The sequence below is a fragment of the Onychostoma macrolepis genome, chromosome 18 (assembly GCF_012432095.1).
Source record: "Onychostoma macrolepis isolate SWU-2019 chromosome 18, ASM1243209v1, whole genome shotgun sequence".
Lineage (NCBI taxonomy): Eukaryota > Metazoa > Chordata > Actinopteri > Cypriniformes > Cyprinidae > Onychostoma > Onychostoma macrolepis.
The window spans coordinates 21,545,219-21,567,220 of record NC_081172.1 but is presented as its reverse complement, the minus strand read 5'-3'; the positions used below and the strand labels follow the sequence as shown (position 1 = coordinate 21,567,220).

The 22,002-nt window shown below is 39.8% G+C and overlaps 1 protein-coding gene across 1 annotated transcript in view; it reads right to left on the bottom strand.

Moving 5' to 3' along the window:
• Positions 1–1,180: 1,180 nt before the first annotated feature.
• The window catches only part of gas8 (growth arrest-specific 8), a 55,556-nt gene continuing 34,734 nt past the window's right edge, over positions 1,181–22,002 (bottom strand). The window contains 6 exon segments of the mRNA XM_058751016.1: positions 1,181–1,542; positions 3,118–3,183; positions 3,330–3,539; positions 3,855–3,941; positions 4,062–4,229; positions 5,017–5,222. Of these exon segments, the coding sequence (XP_058606999.1) occupies positions 1,396–1,542; positions 3,118–3,183; positions 3,330–3,539; positions 3,855–3,941; positions 4,062–4,229; positions 5,017–5,222 (884 nt within the window). The 3' untranslated portion in view covers positions 1,181–1,395.

Here is a 22,002-nt window from a genome sequence, read left to right as displayed (position 1 = left end):
CTACTTTGATTTGATTGGCTATCTCAGTTATTTTGACATTGATGAGCACTGTTAGCCACGCGCATCTGTAGACTATTCTTTTCACACTTTAGTATGTCGGTATGCAGTTTTCCCTATTGGTCACATGCCAGTGATTATCCCTCTGTGTGCCATAGGTAGCCGACCCCTGCATTAGAGTTTGGTTCAAAAGGTTTAATATGGTTACTAGGTTTATTGTGCGTTTCATCATATTATTATGTTATGTGTGTGTTATTTAGCATTTTATTTAATGTGTGATTGTACAGCACATTGTTCAACATTGTTGATTTAAGTGTGCTTTATAAATAAACAAACATAAACAACCAATGATGAAATACCAAATGTTACTTGTTAGTTGATATTACTCAATGGCCTACTATTTTAACTAAACACAGTCAAGTTGAAATACTTATTTTGAGTTGTCAGTACTTAATGTGGATGTAGCATTACTGAGAAATATTAAGTCAGTGAAAGCAGACATTACTTAGAAATATCTCGGCACGGTTAGACAACAGTGCTGAACCGTGCTGGTAAGAGTGCGTGTGCGTGACTTCGCCAATCAGGATCTGTCACTTGTCTGTTGCCTGGCTGCTAGTTTCTCCGTAGCTTGCTAAGCGCACTATTTTGAGCAATGTAAACACAAATTAGTAATAAAATCTAAAGAAATTTCTGATCATCCTCCATAACGCGGTGGTTATTTACACCTCATATCATATGTAAACACTTGTGTTACCACGGCAACGACTGACGCATTTGAATTACATTCCAAAGAGATCCGTTATCAGCCCGGCAGTGGAAAACGAAACCGTATCCGTGCTGACTGGTCCGGATCGGCACGGAACGGAACGGTTAAGCAAAGAGAACCGTTCGGCCCGATAGTGGAAAAGCGGCTTAATATATCCTTTTTTATATATTGTGAAATAAATACAATGAGTAACTAAATATGTGTAGTATAAAATACTAATACTACGTTTGTACAATTAAGAAATTGATTTAAAAAAATATAGTATAACATTTCGTGGAACGTATAACGTAAGGTAAGGTGAAATAAAAGGAATTCACAAAGTAAAAAAAAAAAAGAAACATGACATCTGTCATATTAAGTATGATAAAAACATTATCATTACCTTTTCATGAGAAAAAAAAAAAAAAAAAGGTTTTTTTGACCCTCACAAACTGACATAGTGGACAAAGTGACTTCCATTTACACTGAAAATGATTTATACAGAGAATCTCATGCATATCCATAACATATAATGAATTATACATACAAACCTTAAAGAATATGTCTTTAGTGTATTAGAATTTCATAAGTGTCTGTGCATGTGGACGTTATATGTATCACAAGTTTTAAGGGTGTATATTTTCCCTTTCTTGCTAATTTGAAGCATAAACGAGGGCAGCAGGGCTCTGGCCAAGACTCTGTCCAGAACTGCTTTCGAGTGGCTTAAAGCCGAGTTCTTCCACAGGGATCCCAAATGCCTGCAGCTTTGCTACAGAAGTCTTCAGGAGGTCATTATGGGCCTGTGGATGGAAACAGACAGCTACACTTAATCACGACAGGGTGTCGTCCATATATATTGTATTATATTTTTAAACTGACATGCTATTTTTAAACTAATAACAATAAATGTTTTATTTGGTAGTGTGCCTGTGTCATATGATCAACATTTAGTCAAATTTTAAGATTAATTTAAGTTTCCATTTCAACATCCATTCACAGAGACACATAAGCATTCTGTCATGCTATTCTAACATATTTATTCTAGTTTCAGCCCAATTTACACATTAACATTGATTTTAAGGATAACACTTTACAATAAGGTGTCATTTGCTAATATGAACAAACAATGAACAATACATTTATTACACTATTTATTCATCTTTGTTAATAGTTAATAAAAATAGAGTTGTTCATTGTTAGTTCATGTTAGTTCACAGTACATTAACTAATGTTAAAAAGCACAACTCGTGATTTTAATAATGCATTAGTAAATGCTGAAATTAACATTAACTAAGATTAATAAATGCTGTAGAAGTATCGTTCATTCTTAGTTCATGTTAACTAATGTTGTTAACTAATGAACCTTATTGTAAAGTGTTACCATTTTGAGACTGTGAATTTGGGCATAATGTCTTATGTGTGTGCCTAGTTTGTGTATGTGTCATAAGTAAGGTGTTGTCTAAGTGGTCTGCTTTTTACATTGGTTTGTATAATATGTACTGTTTGAGAATTCCATACTATACAGGTATGTGTGATTACTTCACATTTGTGTATACCAGTGCTTCATGTATTTATGTGCAAATAAAGATTTAAATCAGGGGATTTAAATCAAGTGCCCTTTAATAAGCACTTTAAATGCATGCAGTACGTAATCACATAATCATATTTAAATTGTTCAGATAAAAAAATATGTAATTATTTTCATGCATATAGTGCAGAATCTTAAATATTTCTGAAGCAATTTTCAGAAAGTTTTTTAAACTTTTCAAAATCATAATGGTTTCTTAGTGTGACAAGGCAAATTGTAAATTAAAACGTAAATATTCAGTTTAATTCTATATTAATGCGCTGCTTTAATTGACGTGCACACTCACACAGATAACAGCGCACACATGGAAACATTCAAGAGCACATCACTGGATATAGCTGTCAGACATTTAACATTTCTATCGTAAAACAGTTGACTAATAGTAAATGATTTGCATTTTGCAAATTTAGCAAATTACCTCGCTCTCTTTCAACGTTAAACTGACGTTTCGTGCTGACATTCACACTCTGCTTCTGTGAACAGTAAACCCCACCTACTTTGATTGATAGGCCATCTCAATTATTTTGACATTGATGAGCGCTGTTAGCCACGCGCCTCTGTAGACTAGTGCAGGTTAATTCTCACACTTTAATAGCATTTATAGCTCCTAACTGGCTGTGTGACCATGAGGAATGATTACCTCAAAATGTACGTCAGTATACAGTTTTCCCTTTTGGTCGCGTGCCAATGATTATCCCTCTGTGTGCCAATGTTAGCACACGTGTCATAGGTTGCTGACCCCTGATTTAAACCCTTAATGGAGACTTATACAGGAACCGTTTCTTACCTTGCAAACTCGTGCCACTTCATACTGTAGGTCTCTGATAGTATGATTTTTGGACTCCAAAACTTCCTAGACAAAAATAGAACTCATGATTGTAGAGACACATTAACAAACACTTCTGTAAAACTGACTTTTATATTTCTAATTCTGTCATATATTATTATAGATGTCCTCTGCAAATGCTTGTATGTAACTATGTACGCACAGAAATGTACCTCTAGTTTATGGGTGACCATGTTTAGGGTGCTGGGGTCCAGGTTGGAAGCAGACAGCACCTCACTGAGCTGTGCTTCCTTCTTCTTCAGTGTGTCATTGAGTGCACTCAGTTTGCACTCCAGTAGCAGGTTTTTAAAGCCACTTTTCTGCTGAACCTCCTGGATGACTTTAGTGAACTTCATGTACAGCTCGTCTCGCTCCAACTGAACCTACAAAACAAAGTGTCTTCAGTTCTTAGACATGCAGCAGTCCTAATGGATCAATATGAACACATTAAAAAAAATCTGAACGATAACTGTTAAGCAATATAATAATGTTGTAGAAAAATACAATAAAACAAATTAAAAATGATCTGGCTGGCATGTAATACTATAATGTGTACACAGAACAGAGATTATTTTCATGTCATGGCAGACATGTTATCAAGATGAAGATAAAACATTTTTTTCTACTAAGCTGTCATTAGACCATTAAGGCTACTAGTTCAGTGTGTTATAAAGGTCTGATGCTGTTCCTCCCATCACCTTAGTAAATCTCTGTTCCAACACTTCATGCACCCACTTAAGCTCCTTCATTTCACTTTCAGATATTTTGAGACGAGCTCTTGTTCTCTGACAGCAAAACAAAGAACAAAAATTCCATACATTACTAAGATTTATTAAAACCATTGATATAGTTAACATTTAACACTATCATAGTTCAGTGTCTGCTATGGTAGACCCTGAACATACAGCTAGAGCACTCCTGTCCTTCTCATAGTTGGCGAGCCGTTTCTGAAGTTCTGCAACTTCCTCTTTGGCCTTTTGTGGAGACTCTCTAAGGTCCTTATTCTCCTCAAGCACTTCAGCCATCTCTTTATTTCTCTTCTCCTCCTTCCTTTTCATCTCCTTTAACTCTTCCTGTATACATTTCACCAGAGAAGAAAATGAGTAAGAACTGACAAATAAATCATACAAACATACTTAAATATAGTTTATTTGCCAGATACATAAACGTAGATATAATAATTGTGAAGATGCAATGATGACTATGAACAAAGTTCCTAAAAACAGCCTAATGAGAGAAACTCTGTAATTTGATTTATAATTAGGGCTGTCAGTCGATTAAAATTTTTAATCTAATAAATTACATGATGTGTCGATTAATAAATCTAATTAATCGCAAATTAAAAAAATAAAAATACCCCCAAAATATTATTTAAAGCTATTTTTGAGTTAAATGAGAAAGTATTTAGTATTAAGTAGGCTAGATATTACAAATAGTAGCTTTAGAAAGAAATATTTTATTTGATTCAACATACAATTTATTACACAAACGTTTAGGCCTAATATAAACTATGGGATATAAAAGAAGATAATTTGAGAAACGTTTTTTTTTTTTTTTTCCATTCATGCAATGTAAGTCGTTGATAACCAAAACAGCTTTGTTACCAACAGTCTTCAAAATACCTTATTTTATGTTCCACAAAAGAAAGTGGCCTAAGTCATTCAGGTTTGAGTAAATTATGACATGATTTTTTGGGGGTGAATTATCCCTTTTTTCTTTAAAGTTTCTTATTTGAATCGAGTTATTTTTTCATAACTAATTAATTAAGTTAACGCGTTAAACTGACAGCCCTATTTATAATTACAGACAAAACATGCATGAATGCGCTCACGTTAACATCCAGCAGCATTTTGTTTTCACCTTGAGTGAAGTTATAATGTCCAGATTCTTGTAGACAATGTCACTGAAGTAGTTCCTGATGTCTCTGAAAGCTTTCTCATGATTCATCATCAGCATGTTGATGTGACTGTTCTTTCGTTCCTCGATCTCATGAATCTCTGTTTTGCGTCTTAGTTGTTCCTCCTGCCGTAGTTTCTGCATCCTTTTCTTGTATTTGGACTCAATTTCTGTGACAATATTTTCACTTCCATGTTAAATCATTAAAGCAAATTGTTACTGCCTTTACTTCCCTTCCCCTTTTATTTTATGCCACATTATCCTGTGTTACAGTATGTTGACCATCATTAGTTGACCTGTGTGCACTTGAGATGACTATTTTCATAAACCCCATGTAATGCTTAATTGGGAAATGCTACAGCCATGAATACCGATGTCCTGGGGCCCGTTTCAATAAGGAGGTTCAACCAACTCTGAGTTAGAACTTGAACTACCCTGAGATGGGAAACTCTTTGTTTTCGGTTTAAAAACAGCTGAGTTAGTTCATTCAACTCTGAGTATGCTGACTCTGAGTTAAGCGCGTCCACCACGACTATAAAAAGCCATGATCAAAGGAGCTTCAAAATTACGATTCACCATGGCAACAGTACCCAACAAAGAGAGGTCTGCATTCCTCTTTGCTGTCAACGTGTAAGTTTAATTCTTAATCACTGTTATAATATCAGAGGTGAAAACTGGCAGAACGGTAAGTTACTGAATTAAAATTCATTTATTTTCATGGTATCCCACAGGCAAAAAATAAATAAATAAATAAATAAAAATAAGATTGTAGCAGCAGCTAAAAGTTTGAAAACATAATTCAATCAGGTAAAGCTTTAAGCATAAAAGCTTCATGCGTGTAGCCTACATGACTTTACAAACATTTGACATATTAACAGCTTTTTCCTCATTGTCTAATGTTCTCTAAACATTCTCTAATCCATCGTGTTACATTTCTTAATTAGGGAAATTAAATTAACACTTGGCTTCTACTCAGCCAACAGCAACAGCAACAGGGGCAGAGGCTCACAAAATGGGAGGAGGACCTGCACCAGCACCACTGACAGATGAAGAGGAGACAGCCACAGACAAATATAGAGATGCATATAGAACCTCCTAGTTGTAGGGTGGAGGAGGGATGCCAGAAAACTGTCATGGGACAGAGGCAAGTTGACTGTGGTCAGAGACGAAAAGGGTGTTTCAAGCATCAAAAAAAATAAAAATAAAAATAAAATTGTAATGCAGCTTTAAATTTAGTTTTTTCCCCATAGATTAGAATGTATCCTGTTTAACTTTATATTTGTCCATGCTTGACAGAAGATGCACACTAAAATGTCATTCAGTGTAACAATATTTTATACCAAATAATCTTGTTAGCCATATTTAAAACATGAATCATTTGATGACATATTATAAGACTCTATTTAAGCATCACAGTGCAGCCCTCAAATTTAAATTATCTTTCATTTTTAAATCTTTGTACTTTGCTAATGTCCATCAAAACACTAGGCTTTTTACAAAGATTTTGTAAGGAAGTAAAAGTCATTTAAAATATAAAAAAAAATAGTATGATCACATAGGCTATTCTTTTTTGTATTTTAATAAGTACAGGTCAGAATAAGTATATTGTTTCATTTTTACACAAATATATGTTACGCTAAATGACCATGGTTTGTTACTCAGAATGACGATTTGCCAAAAGAGAGATAATATTGCCATTGTTCCCATAACTAAAATGTTTTTGTATTAGTCTGTGTCATTAAATTAGTTTTAATAATATTCCTGAGTAAATGACTCAGAAGCAAATGTTGAAATATAAGCATTTTACTGATGCTCCCCTGCCATGCTTACTTGGCTTGTCACTTTGTTTCTGACCTGCTTGGCCTTAAAAAAATAAAATAATAATAATAATAATAATAATATATATATATATATATATATATATATATATATATATATACATACAGGTGCTGGTCATATAATTAGAATATCATCAAAAGTTAATTTATTTCACTAATTCCATTCAAAAAGTGAAACTTGTATATTATATTCATTCATTACACACAGACTGATATATTTCAAATGTTTATTTCTTTTAATTTTGATGATTAGAGTTTACAGCTCATGAAAGTCAAAAATCAGTATCTCAAAATATTAGAATATTTACATTTGAGTTTGAATAAATGACCATCCCTACAGTATAAATGCTGGGTATCTCTTGTTCTTTGAAACCACAATAATGGGGAAGACTGCTGACTTGGCAATGATCCAGAAGACAAACATTGACACCCTCCACAAAGAGGGTAAGTCAGAAGGTCATTACTGAAAGGTGTGGCTGTTTACAGAGTGCTGTATCAAAGCATATTAAATGCAAAGTTGACTGGAAGGAAGAATTTGGGTAGGAAAAGGTGCACAAGCAACAGGGATGACCGCAAGCTTGAGAATACAGTCAAGCAAAGCCGATTCAAACACTTGGGAGAGCTTCACAAGGAGTGGACTGTGCATCAAGAGTCACCACGCTCAGACGTCTTCAGGAAAAGGGCTACCAAGCCACTTCTGAACCAGAGACAACGTCAGAAGCATCTTACCTGGGCTGTGGAGAAAAAGAACTGGACTGTTGCTCAGTGGTCCAAAGTCCTCTTTTCAGATGAAAGTAAATTTTACATTTCATTTGGAAATCAAGGTCCCAGAGTCTGAAGGAAGAGTGGAGAGGCACAGAATCCATGTTGCTTGAAGTCCAGTGTGAAGTTTCCACAGTCAGTGATGATTTGGGCTGCCATGTCATCTGCTGGTGTTGGTCCACTGTATTTTCTGATGTCCACAGTCAACGCAGCCATCTACCAGGAAATTTTAGAGCACTCCATTCTTCCTTCTGTTGACAAGCTTTATGGAGATGCTGATTTCATTTTCCAGCAGGACTTGGCACCTTCCCACACTGCCAAAGGTACCAAAAGCTGGTTCAATGACCATAGTGTTACTGTGCTTGATTGGCCAGCAAACTCGCTGACCTGAACCCCATAGAGAATCTGTGGGGTATTGTCAAGAGGAAGATGAGAGACACCAGACCCAACAATGCAGATGAGCTGAAGGCCACTATCAGAGCAACCTGGGCTCTCATAACACCTGAGCAGTGCCACAGACTGATCGACTCCATGCCACGCCGCATTGCTGCAGTAATTCAGGCAAAAGGAGCCCCAACTAAGTATCGAGTGCTGTACATGCTCATACTTTTCATTTTCATACTTTTCAGTTGGCCAAGATTTCTAAAAATCCTTTCTTTGTATTGGTCTTAAGTAATATTCTAATATTTTGAGATACTGATTTTTGACTTTCATGAGCTGTAAGCTCTAATCATCAAAATTAAAAGAAATAAACATTTGAAATATATCAGTCTGTGTGTAATGAATGAATATAATATACAAGTTTCACTTTTTGAATGGAATTAGTGAAATAAATCAACTTTTTGATGATATTCTAATTATATGACCAGCACCTGTATATAGTCAAGTCAAGTCAAGTCAAGTTGAGCTTTATTGTCATTCCGCTACATGCGGGGGCATACAGTGGAACGAAATGTCGTGCCTCACAGGATCACGGTGCTACATAAATACAGGAATACAGCAGTGAAGTAAAACAATATAAACCTATACACAACTATCCTACTGATAGATTTGACTATAAATATGCTATATATAAAATAATTTTTTACCTATACATAAACTAAAAAATACAAACAATACAAACTATACGAGTGCTTCAGATAAATACTGTACATGTGCGAAGAGAAACATTGTGAGTCAGCAGCTGGCTGGGGAATAGTGCAGGATGATTTGTAGTGCATGAGCATGTAAACATATGTATATTACTGAGTCTTTTGTGGATTTGTATACACACAGCAGTGTGTGTGAAAAGTGACTAGTGCGCATAGAGGAGGAGAGTGTGCTACTACAGGTGGTTTGTACAGGCCCACTCACCTGTGTGTAGCACACTTCGATTGCACAAAAAAAAGTTCCATAAGTTTCAGATGGTCCATGTTTCAGGAGGTAGGGGGTTTGTATGGGGGTTCAGAGAGGGGCGGGGTGATTTGAGTTCAGGGCTCTCACAGCCTGGGGGAAAAAGCTGTTGAGCAGTCTGGCAGAGCGGGCTCTGATGCTCCGGTACCGTCTTCCTGATGGTAGGAGCTGGAAGAGACTGTGGAAGGGATGTGTGGAGTCCTTCACGATACTATTTGCTTTGCTGGAGCATCGTGTAAGGAAAATGTCCAGGATGGAGGGGAGAGGTGCACTGATGATCCTTGCAGCTGTGTTCACTGTCCGCTGGAGGGTCTTGAGGTCTGCTGCGGTACAGTTCCCGTACCAGACAGTGATGCAGCTGGTCAGCACACTCTCAATAGTGCCCCTGTAGAAAGTGGTGAGGATGGGTGGAGGGAGATTTGCTCTTTTCAGCCGGCGGAGGAAGTGTAGGCGCTGTTGTGCCTTCTTGGAGAGTGACATGGTGTTGGTGGTCCAGGTGAGATCCTCTGTGATGTGCACCCCCAGGAATTTAGTGCTGCTGACTCTCTCCACAGGCGAGCTGTCGATGGTCAGTGGGGGGTGATCACCGGAGTTCCTTCTGAAGTCCATCACAACCTCCTTTGTCTTACTCACATTGAGGGACAGGTTGTTAGTGCCACACCATTCAGCCAGCTGTGCCACTTCCTCTCTGTAGTGCGTTTCATCATTGTTGCTGATGAGACCTCCCACTGTTGTGTCGTCAGCAAACTTGATGATGTGGTTGGAGCTGGACTTTGGCAGTGCAGTCGTGGGTCAGCAGCGTGAAGAGCAGCGGGCTGAGCACACAGCCTTGTGGGGCACCTGTGCTCAGTGTGGTAGTGCTCGAGGTGTTGTGGCCGACACGGACTGACTGAGGTCTTCCGGTTAGAAAGTCCAGAATCCAATTACAGAGGGAGTTGTTAAGGCCCAGCAGGTTTAGTTTATTTATGAGCTGTTGTGGAATTATTGTGTTGAATGCTGGGCTGAAGTCAATGAACAGCATTCTAACATAACAGTCTTTGTTTTTTAGGTGGGTAAGAGCCAGGTGGAGGGTGGAGGAGATTGCATCGTCCGTAGAGCGGTTTGGACGGTATGCAAACTGGAGCGGGTCGAGTGTGTTGGGGAGGCTGGTTTTGATGTTGTGCATGACTAACCTCTCAAAGCACTTCATTATGATTGGAGTCAGTGCTATGGGACGGTAGTCATTTAGACAGGACACAGGTGATTTCTTTGGTACCGGTATGATTGTTGTGGATTTGAGACATGTGGGGACGACTGCCTGGCTCAGCGAGGTGTTGAAGATATCTGTTAGGACATCTGTCAGCTGTTCAGCACAGTCTTTCAGTACACGGCCAGGTATGTTGTCGGGACCCGCAGCCTTGCGTGGGTTGATCCTAGATAGGGTCTTCCTTACGTCAGCTGGAGACAGACAGAGCGCCTGGTTGTTGGGAGGTGTGGGCAGTTTTTGTGCAGGTGTGTCATTCTGCATTTCAAACCGTGAATAAAAGTGGTTGAGTGTATCTGGGAGGGATGTGTCATCATCACAGGCCTGTGGCGGGGGCTTGTAGTCTGTGATGGTCTGAATGGCTTTCCAGAGACTCCGTGTGTCTCTGCTGTCTGTGAAGTGATTATTGATTTTTTGAGCATATGACCGTTTTCCATTTTTGATGCTTTGGGACAGATTGGCTCTTGCTGTTTTGAGGACTGCTTTATCTCCTGATCTGAAAGCTTCATCTCTGGTCTTTGGCAGCCCGCGGACCTCTGCTGTCATCCATGGCTTCTGGTTGGCGAGTGTGGTGATGGTCTTGGTGACTGTCACATCATCAGTGCACTTTTTGATGTAAGCAGTCACAGTTTCAGTGTACTCCTGCAGGTCTGCGTGGTTGTTGTAGGTGGCCGCCTCTTTAAACATGTTCCAGTCTTTGTCCTGGAAGCAGTCCTGCAGTGCTGAGGTAGCATTTTCTGGCCATACCGTGATCTGTTTTTGAACCGGTTTGGCAAGTTTGAGAAGTGGTCTGTATGCTGGGATTAGCATAACAGAGATGTGGTCGGAGTACCCGAGGTGGGGGCGGGGTTCGGCTTTGTAAGCGTTCTTTTCTGTTGTGTAAACAAAGTCCAGTGTGTTATTTCCCCTTGTTGCAAAGTTCACATGTTGGTAGAACTTTGGCAAAACTGTCTTTAAGTTTGCGTGGTTGAAGTCACCGGCTATGATGAAAAAGCCGTCGGGGTTATTTGTTTGTTGTTCGCTGATGGCGCTGTACAGTTCGCGAAGCGCGTCCTTAGCGTTTGCACACGGGGGAATGTAAACCGTGACAATAACAGTGGCCGTGAACTCCCGCGGCAGATAGAACGGTCAACACTTCACAACCATAAACTCCACCAGCGATGAACAGTGTTTTGATACTAACGCAGCATTGTTACACCATTCTTTGTTGATATACACACACAAGCCACCGCCGCGAGTCTTACCAGACAGTGATGAATCTCTGTCCGCTCGGTAGCAGGTTAGCCCGTGCAGCTGAATGGCGGAGTCCGGGATGTTGTCGTTTAGCCATGTTTCAGTGAAAACAGACACACAACAATCCCTTGCCTCATGGTGTGTAGACCGACTGAGTTGAATTAAGTCCAGTTTGTTTTCCAGAGACCGAACGTTTGAGAGCATGAGTGTTGGAAGAGTCGGTCTTGTGGGGTTAGCTCTTAGCCTAGCTCGTATACCTCCGCGCTTACCGTGCTTCCGTCCTCTCTCACACCGCTTGCGACGCCGCCTTGTGCGGGTAGTGTCAGTAGGCGAGGCAGCGGTCTCGAGGTCCGGCTCCAGCAGTAAACAAAGGCCTCGTAGCTTCTCAGTAGCCGCCGGCGAGAGTTTGTGTTTGTATGTGTTGTTGATATCCAAAAGGCTTTGGCGATCATAGATGTGATCTCCCGATGAATTAGCGGTAAATTGACATTGTTTGGAGACGAACAGACGACATTAAAAGACATAAAAGCACCGTCTTTGGGACCCGGAGAAGCCGCTGCGTCTGAGCGCGCCGCCATCTTGGACCTATAATATATTTATTATTATTTATTAATACTTTCTGCTTTCAAACACAAATGACATTATCAGGATGAATATTTGGGGTGTAGAATCCCCTCAGTGACCTCTCTTGAACAACTCTTGTGAAAAACTCTTGAAGTGAGGGGGAACTCTCTGTCTCAGCCCAGAAATATTATTCGAGCAATTACAATCCTGAATAACTTTCTATTTTCCTGGCTAAATGCACATTCACACCAAGTACGATAATGATAATGATGATAAAGATAAAGTTGAAAAAAATCATTCTATATCAAATAATAGCAGATTCCACAGCACAACTAAGGATAACTGCACAGAGAAACAATACTGTTGGAATCTCAGATTTTTTTTTTTTTTCAGCTGATGAATCATAAAAGCATTGACAGAATCCATTCCAAAAGCCAATCAGAATCCATTCAACTTTAAAGAGCTTGAGCATTTAAAGCAGCAGATGATAAACCTGCAGCGCATGCTTAGAATGAACAATGCTATTGTTCATTGGTGTGGAGGCTAGCATAGGTACTGTTATAGTTATCTTTATTGTTTTTGTTCTTGGTGTGAACAGGCTTTAAGGCCGCGTGTCCACCAAAGCGTTTTTAACCAGCTGAAAACTGAGAGCGCTTGAGAACACAGAGTTTTTATCCGATAATATGGAATGCCAATCCTGCCATAATTAGAAATAAATAAATTAATAAATAAATGTACAAAGAAATGTAAAAAAAACTAAATAAATATATAAATAAATATACAAAGAAAAGTAAAAAAGCAAAAATAAATAATTATTTATAATTTTATTTCCTTATGTATGTTTTTATTTTTTTTCCACATTTATTTATTTTTTACTTATACATTTATTTATTTCCACTTTTATTTATTTTCACATTTATGTATTTATTTATGTCCACATTTATATATTTCCACATGTATTTATTTCTACATTTATTTATTTCTACATTTCTTTGTCTGTAGGGTAATGAGGGTCGAGGGGTAAGCTTTGAGGCCACAGTGACACCTTGTGGTGCCCAAACAATGTACAAGAAGTGTAGACTACATGATGCGCCTGTTGATAGTGTGGGATGAATGACTTAGATGGGCGATATGGCCAAAATCTTATATCACGGTTATTATTTCAGTTTCACGTGGGGGGTTGTTTCGGCTGGGAAGCGTGCAATCTGTGATCGCGTACATGTGCTGAAGCTAGCGAAAGCGTGCAATTGCTCTCTTATGCGCGCTGTTTTTTGTCCTGTCTGTTGTGCTGCTGAGAGGTTTGCGATTGCAGCTCTGTGTAGCTTCGCTTTTTATTGACTCTCTACCTTACTTTCACTCCCTGTTGTTTAACTCCCTGTGAGTAATGGCTTCTTCTCCTGCTATTGTTGTTTGCACTGTTTGCCACATGTACAGTTTATCTCTCTCTGTCAGCAGCGAGAGATTCACATGTGATAAATGCAGGGAAATAGTTAGGCTGACAGAGAAGGTTTTAGAACTAGAGACACGCATCCAAACTTTAGCTGAGGATAGTAAGAATGTGAGGACTGTAGATACTGCTTTGGATGCGACTAGCTCAGGGAGTCCTAAAACCAGATGATTACATTACTTTAAACGAGTTTACACCCCAAGATTACTATTATAAACATGAACCGCATCCAAAAGGTAAAGGGGGAGGTGTTACTACTATTTAAAGTAATATTTTCAGTATTTCTCAGAGGTTGGGTTTCAAGTATAATTCGTTTGAAGTAATGGTGCTTCATATAACGTTATCCAAAGAAACAAGTGTTTATGATAAATCCCCTGTGATGTTTGTACTGGCTACTGTATACAGGCCACCAGGGCACCATACAGACTTTATTAAAGAACTTGCTGATTTTCTATCGGAGTTAGTGCTGGCTGCAGATAAAGTCCTAATTGTTGGTGATTTTAATATCCATGTTGATAATGAAAAAGATTTGTTTGGATCAGCATTTATAGACATTCTAAACTCTATTGTTGTTAAACAACACATGTCAGGACCCACTCATTGTCGAAATCATATTCTAGATTTAATACTGTCACATGGAATTGATGTCAGTGGCACTGAAATTTTGCAGCAGAGCGATGATATCTCAGATCATTATCTAGTTTCCTGTATATTCCATATAGCTAAAGCTGTAAAGCCAACTCCTTGTTACAAATATGGTAGAACCATCACTTCTACGACAAAAGACTGCTTTATAAATAATCTTCTGACTTATCTCAGTTTCTCAGCATATCCAATAGCTCAGAACAACTTGATGATGTAACAGAAACTATGGACTCTCTCTTCTCTAGCACTTTAGATACGGTTGCTCCTTTACGCTTAAGGAAGATTAAGGATAAGACTCCAACACCGTGGTATAATGAGCACACTCACGCCCTAAAGAGAGCAGCCCAGAAAATGGAGCGCAGCTGGAGGAAAACAAAACTAGAGGTATTTCGTATAGCTTGGCGGGAAAGTACCTTATCCTATAGAAAAGCATTAAAAACTGCTAGATCTGATTACGTTTCTTCTCTTCTAGAAGAAAACAAACATAACCCCCGGTATTAATTCAATACAGTGACTAAATTAACGAAAAATGAAGCATCAACAGGCTTTTGGCATTTCCCAACAGCACAGCAGTAATGACTTTATGAACTACTTTACTTCCAAGATCGATACTATCAGAGATAAAATTGTAACCATGCAGCCATCAGCTACAGTATCACATCAGATCATCATCTAAACCAACAACATGTATGTTAGACCCTATTCCATCTAAACTACTAAAAGAGCTGCTTCCAGAAGTCATAGATCCTCTTTTGGCTATTATTAATTCATCATTGTCATTAGGAAATGTCCCCAAAACCTTCAAATTGGCTGTTATTAAGCCTCTCATTAAAAAAAAACAACTTGACCCCAAAGATCTAGTTAATTACAGACAGATCTCAAACCTCCCTTTCCTGTCAAAGATACTAGAAAAGGTAGTATCCTCACAATTATATTCCTTCTTAGAGAAAAATTGTATCTGTGAGGAATTCCAGTCAGGATTTAGACCGTATCATAGTACTGAGACTGCTCTCATTACACTGTAAAAAAAATTTCGTAAAATTTACGGTAAAAAACAAGTGGCTGCGGTTGCCGGAATTCTACCGTAAAATATACGGTAGCAACATTTTAGGTTTTAACTTAAATTTATAGTTAAATACCGTAATTTCATTAACTGATATAATGTTAATATACCAACCTATTGAAGTACTGAAATCTGTTTTGTACCTTTGAAATACACTGATAACCACCAAATACAGAAGGTGATGAGAAAGTCACATGATGAACCAAAGCCCATCACAAGTAGCTTTTAAATAATAACATATATAGAAGGTGCGCAGTGTCATTCATTCTATTACAGCTTTTCAATGCTGATGATACTCAGCTCTATATTTCTTTGCGGCCCAGTGTAACACACCAAATTGAGAAACTAACGGAATGCATAGTCGATATAAAAAACTGGATGACGAGTAATTTCTTACTGCTAAATTCTGAAAAAAAACTGAGTTGTTAATTATCGGACCTAAAAACCCCACATGTAATAACCTAGAACACTATCTAACACTTGACGGCTGCTCTGTCAATTCTTCTTCATTAGTCAGGAACCTAGGTGTGCTGTTTGATAGCAATTTTTCATTTGAAAGCCATGTTTCTAGCATCTATAAAACTGCGTTTTTCCATCTCAAAAACCTATCTAAATTGCGACCTATGCTCTCAACATCAAAGGCAGAAATACTAATTCATGCGTTTATAACCTCAAGGTTAGACTATTGTAATGCTTTATTGGGTGGTTGTTCTGCACGCTTGATCAGCAAACTATAGTTGGTCCAAAATGCAGCAGTTAGAGCTTACTAGAACCAGGAAGTATGACCATATTAGCCCGGTTCTGTCAACACTGCACTGGCTCCCTATCAAACATCGGATAGATTTTAAAATCTTGTTAATTACTTATAAAGCCCTGAATGGCTTAGCTCCTCAGTACTTGAGCGAGCTCTTATCACATTATAGTCCTCCACGTCCACTGCGTTCTCAAAACTCTGGCCGTTTGATAATACCTAGAATATCAAAATCGACTGCGGGCAGCAGATCCTTTTCATATTTAGCACCCAAACTCTGGAACAATCTACCTAACACTCTTCGGGAGGCAGACACACTCTGTCAGTTTAAATCTAGATTAAAGACCCATCTCTTTAACCTGGTTTACACATAACACACTAATACACTTATATTATTCAAATCCATTAAAGGATTGTTAGGCTGCATTAATTAGATCAACCAGAACCGGGAACACTCCCCAAAACACACGATGTACTCGTTACATCGTAAGAAGAATGGCATCTACGCTAATATTTGTCCGTTTCTTTCTTATTCTGTTTCTCAGTCCGTATCCGATCAGATGGTGGATCAGCACCAAAAGATGATGTCTGCAGCCCTGATCATCAGTGGAGACCAGGACACCTAGATGAGCCCCAGAGACTTAAATTTAAATTATAATAAGCAAACAAATATATATTATAAAAGATCAAGAAACAATAAATGCATTAAACTATACATTGCAATTATAGCAAATGAATAAATCATATAAATGAAAAACTTCAAATAATGAATAAAACACAAATATAACAAATACATTAAATTATAAATTAAAATGCTCCATTGGGACAAGACCACGGGAATCAGATAAGCCCTTTACACAATCTGACATGGCTGAGGTTGGAATTGAACAGCGGGTTTCGTCTGGCCAGAGGAGAACTGGCCCCCCGACTGAGCCTGGTTTCTCCCAAGGTTTTTTTATCCATTCTGTCACAGAGGGAGTTTTGGTCCCTTGCCGCTGTCGCCTCTGGCTTGCTCAGTTGGGGACACTTAATTTCTAGCGATTATTGTCGATTTGATTGCACAGATACTATTTAAACTAAACTGAGCTAGACAATGACATCTCTGAATTCAATAATGAAATGCCTTTAACTGAAAATCATTATACATTACCGACACTCTATCCTCCAATTTGATACTGTTAAGTGCTTTGACACAATCTGTATTGTTAAAAGCGCTATATAAATAAAGGTGACTTAACTTGACTTGACTTGACAAGAAAGAACCACTGTTTTCACAGTGTTTTTTCACTGGTGGAAGTGTCGGTAAAAGGACAAAAAAGAAATGTTGTACTGGCATTAACTCGACAAAAAGGCTAGTATATTATTTCTGTTTTATGGAAAACTGAGATATTTTAAGATGTTTTCACTTGTTTACAGTTAACATTATCCATCATGTCGTTTTTCATGTCGGGAGTTGGAGCCACTGATCTATAATGTTCTCTATTATAGATCAGTGCTTGGAGCCTTTTTTTTTCTGATTGATGGTCGGAATGCCGCCATAATGGTGATAACGTCTACTGGTGAGTAAGTTAAGGTCACTTATACTAGTCGAAATAAACTTTAGTTAAACCAATAAACACATTATAGTTCTACTGTCCTGTAATGCAAGTTAACTAATCTGGCGAGTCGTTAACCTTAACAGCGAACTAACGTGAAATACTGAGGTAAAGTGTGTTAGGCAACACCACTGTTTCAGTGCAGATTTTAAACAGTATTTTCAAGTACTTCTTTTGTTTGTTATTTTCAAGTTTCTAGTCTGAATGTCGTCTGCAACGTTGGAGGTGTATTTTGGATCCTCTTCTTGTGAATGCCACTGTATCGATGATAACATCAACTGCTAAGTTAATGTCAGTTAGCCAAAGTTAACTAACTTAGTTGAACACAAAGAAGCATAATAACTTTTGTGCACTGCCTCTTTATTGCAAGTAAGGTAATTCTCTTCTAATGCTATTTAAGTTAGAAACGTGCACCAATGTCGTATGTAACGTTAGAGACAGTCCCTAAATTCAGTGACAGACGTAACGTAACATAAACCAGCCAGCTAACATGAAATACTGAGGAAAACTGAGTTAAGAACACCACTGTTAAGAACGTCTTTTGTATTTTATTTTCAAGTTTCTGGTCTTGTGGTCATCTCGTCTGCACCGGAGGTGTTTTGGAGTCTTTTCTTGTGATTGCCGTCTTAGCGTAGCGGTGCTAACAACAGGTGAGCTTCCATCAACTTAACTAAAGTTACTAAAATAGCCAAATTAGCTCCACTAACTCACAGAACATGTTGACTTTTTAAAGAGAGGAACGGGCTAGCAATATCTTAATATATCAAGTTTTGCTAAGAAATATGCTTTTATTAAACATGTAAATTCTATTCTGTTGATTAGAGTGATCAGGTTTTAGATTTTTAATGTTTTGTTTGTATGACTATGTAATGATGCTGGAAAGCACTTTGGGCAGTTGTTTTAAATGTGCTATAGAAATAAAATTTGTATTGTATTATTGTACAGTAGTTTTTTTCTGATCATAATCTATAACAACATAAAAAGGGTGTTGTGACTATGTCTGTTACAGGAGATTTCTCCAATCAAAAACAGGATGCTGACTATGAGGGGCAGAATCATCATACAGCCAGCTGTCCATTATACAGAAATGCAGAATTATGTAACCTAAAATACATTTTGTTTTACAATGCATTTACATTCATGCATTTGCCAGATGTTTTTATCCAAAGCAAGTTACATTGTATTTAAAGAACACATTTTATTGAGCTATCCATTCCCTGGGAATTAAACAGGCTGGGTGGCGCTAGGGGTGGTTAAGGGGGCTGAAGCCTCAAATGTTTTTATTACCTTGTCTTGTGCGCATCAGGATTGAGTTTTCATGTGCATTAAAATTATTTCACTCAAAAATGGAAATTCTTTCATTAATTAATTCATCTTCAGAACACAAATTAAGGTGTTATTGATGAAATCCGAGCGCTTTCTGACCCTGCATGGACAGCAACACAACTGAAATGTTTCTAAGCCCAAACGTAGCAAGGACATCGACAAAATAGTCCAAGTGATACAGTGGTTCAATTGTACTGATAAGCTACAAGAATACTTTTTGTGTGCAAAGAAAACAAAAATAACTTTATTCAACAATTCTTCTCCTCCTCACACCATCTGCAGCAGTGCGCCGCCATTGTTGAGAGAGTATCACGACGCATACGCTTGCTTCCACTTGATGTAAACAACGTATGTGTCACGAATCCAGTATGTGCACTTCCGTTCGTTCACCACCAGAGGTCACTCGCTCATCATATTGACTTTCACACCACACATCACATGGACTGTATTTCCCATCAGCCATCTCACCAATCACACGCACACAGCTGTCACCAATCACTCATTGCACTAATCACACGCACACCTGATCACACAGCATCACTAATCACACACACTATTTCAACCCTGGACATTTTCTCCCTCGTTGCTGAGTATTGTACGCATTATTGCTGCCCTACAGAGCCCTATTAGTTTTCCTAGCCTAGCCTTGCCTTGCCTAGCCTTTGTCGGATTGTGTTTTCCCCTGCCTGGACTATCGTTTTGGATTACCGCTCTTGTCTAGCCCTCTTGATACTGTTCGCTGTCGCCTGACCCACGCCTGTTTCAGATAACTCTTTGCATTGCCTTTATATACCTGTTTGCCATTGTTTGACCCTGCCTGTTTGACCACGTCTCTGTTGCCAATAAAAGTCTGCAAATGGATCCGCACGCCTCTCGTCTCGTCAGCCCTGTTACAGAATACTCGGCCGCACAAGGATCCAGTGGCTTTTCTAGTGGACATTTGCCAGGTATGGACGCAGCGATCTTGTTGCTAGCCCTCAAGCAGGGTACGCGATCACTCGAGGGTTACATAACGGAATATTTGGCTTTGGCTAATGGCTCCGAATTACCGGACCATATGTTAATAGATTTTTTCTGTGAGGGTATTAACCAGCCACTCAGATCTCGACTAACCCTTGAAGCTCCCCGTTCGTCTCTAAGTGACTTTATGGAGTACGCTTTAATGACTATTGGTTCAGCGTTTACTGTGGGTATCGCGGAGGAACGTGACACCGCATTCAATTGTATGATCACAGCCGCGCTAGAGCACGCTCACAAAATGGCAGTCACAACAACACCCCGTCATGTCATTGCTGCCATTCATGAGCCAAGTCAAGTCGCCGTTGATCATCACGAATCAAGCCAAGTCAAAGCTGATCTTCACGAGTCAAACCAAGTCAAAGCTGATCTTCACAAGCTAAGTCAAGTCACCGTTGATCTTCACGAATCAAGCCAAGTCACAGCTGATCTTCACAAGCTAAGTCAAGTCACCGTTGATCATCACAAATCAAGCCAAGTCACAGCTGATCTTCACAAGCTAAGTCAAGTCACCGTTGATCTTCCCGAATCAGGCCAAGTCACAGCTGATCTTCACAAGCTAAGCCAAGTCACCGTTGATCGTCACGAATCAAGTCAAGTCACCGTTGATCTTCACGAATCAAGCCAAGTCAAAGCTGATCTTCAAGAACTAAGTCAAGTCACGGTTGATGTCAGAGAGTCGAGCCAAGTCACAGTTGGTCGTCATCAACTGAGTCACATCTCCGCTGATCATCCAGAGTCCCTTCACGTCTCAGCTGATCTCCCAAAGTCAAGTCACGTCACGGCTGTCCGTCCAGAGTCACATCACGGCTGTCCGTCCAGAGTCACGTCACGTCACGTCACGGCTGTCCGTCCAGAGTCACGTCACGTCACGGCTGTCCGTCCAGAGTCACGTCACGTCACAGCTGTCCGTCCAGAGTCACGTCACGTCACAGCTGTCCGTCCAGAGTCACGTCACCGCTGACCTTCCAGAGTCACAGCGTCACGTCTCCGCTGACCTTCCAGAGTCACAGCGTCACGTCTCCGCTGACCTTCCAGAGTCGGGTCACGTCCGGGCTGACACACCCAGATCATCAAGGTCAGTCTTTCATTATCCCAGTCTGATATCCAGTGTGAGGGATTCACCGCTGGTGTCTGCACGCACAGCTGGTATCCCCAAACCCAATCACTCTAGCCCTCCTGTTCCTGAACTAATTCCCCTGTCTGAAACGCTTCCCCTGATGGGGATTGCATTTTGGTGTGTTTGGGCTGCATACACCACCACAGAACTCCCAGAGGTGGCGGCGTCCACTATGATGTCTCTAGAGGTGGCGGCTGATGCTGCAGAACCTCCTGAGGTAGTGGCGCTCACTGCTGTGTTCCCTGAAGTGATGGTGCCCGCTGCAGTTTCTCCAGATGTGGGGGTACATGCTGCAGAACCTCCCGACTCGGCGGTGCTCACTTCAGCTCCTCGTATGGTGGTGGCGCCCAGCAATGAACTCTCAGCCTGTTGTGTTGCGGTCGAAGAGACCATTACTGTACTCTCCCTGTGTCCTGTGTTTACCACTGTAGAACCTCCAGAGGTGGCGGCAACCGCCCCAGAACCTCCAGAGGTGTCAGCGGTATCTGTCAATGAACTCTCATTCTGTTGTGTTACGGTCGAAGAGACCATTACTGAACTCTCCCTGTGTCCTGTGTTTACCACTGTAGAACCTCCAGAGGTGGCGGCAACCACCGCAGAACCTCCAGAGGTGTCAGCGGTATCAGTCAATGAACTCTCGTTCTGTCCTGTCACGGCTATGGAGGCCATCAATGAACTCTCGTTCTGTCCTGTCATGGCTAGGGAGGCCGTCAATGAACTCTCGTTCTGTCCTGTCACGGCTAGGGAGGCCATCAGTGAACTCTCGTTCTGTCCTGTCACAGCTATGGAGACCTATTATGAGCTTTCTGTGTTCCCTGCCTCTATCCTTGGGTCTGTGCATGTTCTGTTTTCTCCTTGTGTCTCCGTTCTCCCTAGTTCCCAGGCTCTGCTGTGGGTTCCTGATCCGTCGTGGTGGGCTCCTGCTCTATCTGCTCCACCGTGGTGGTCTTCGGG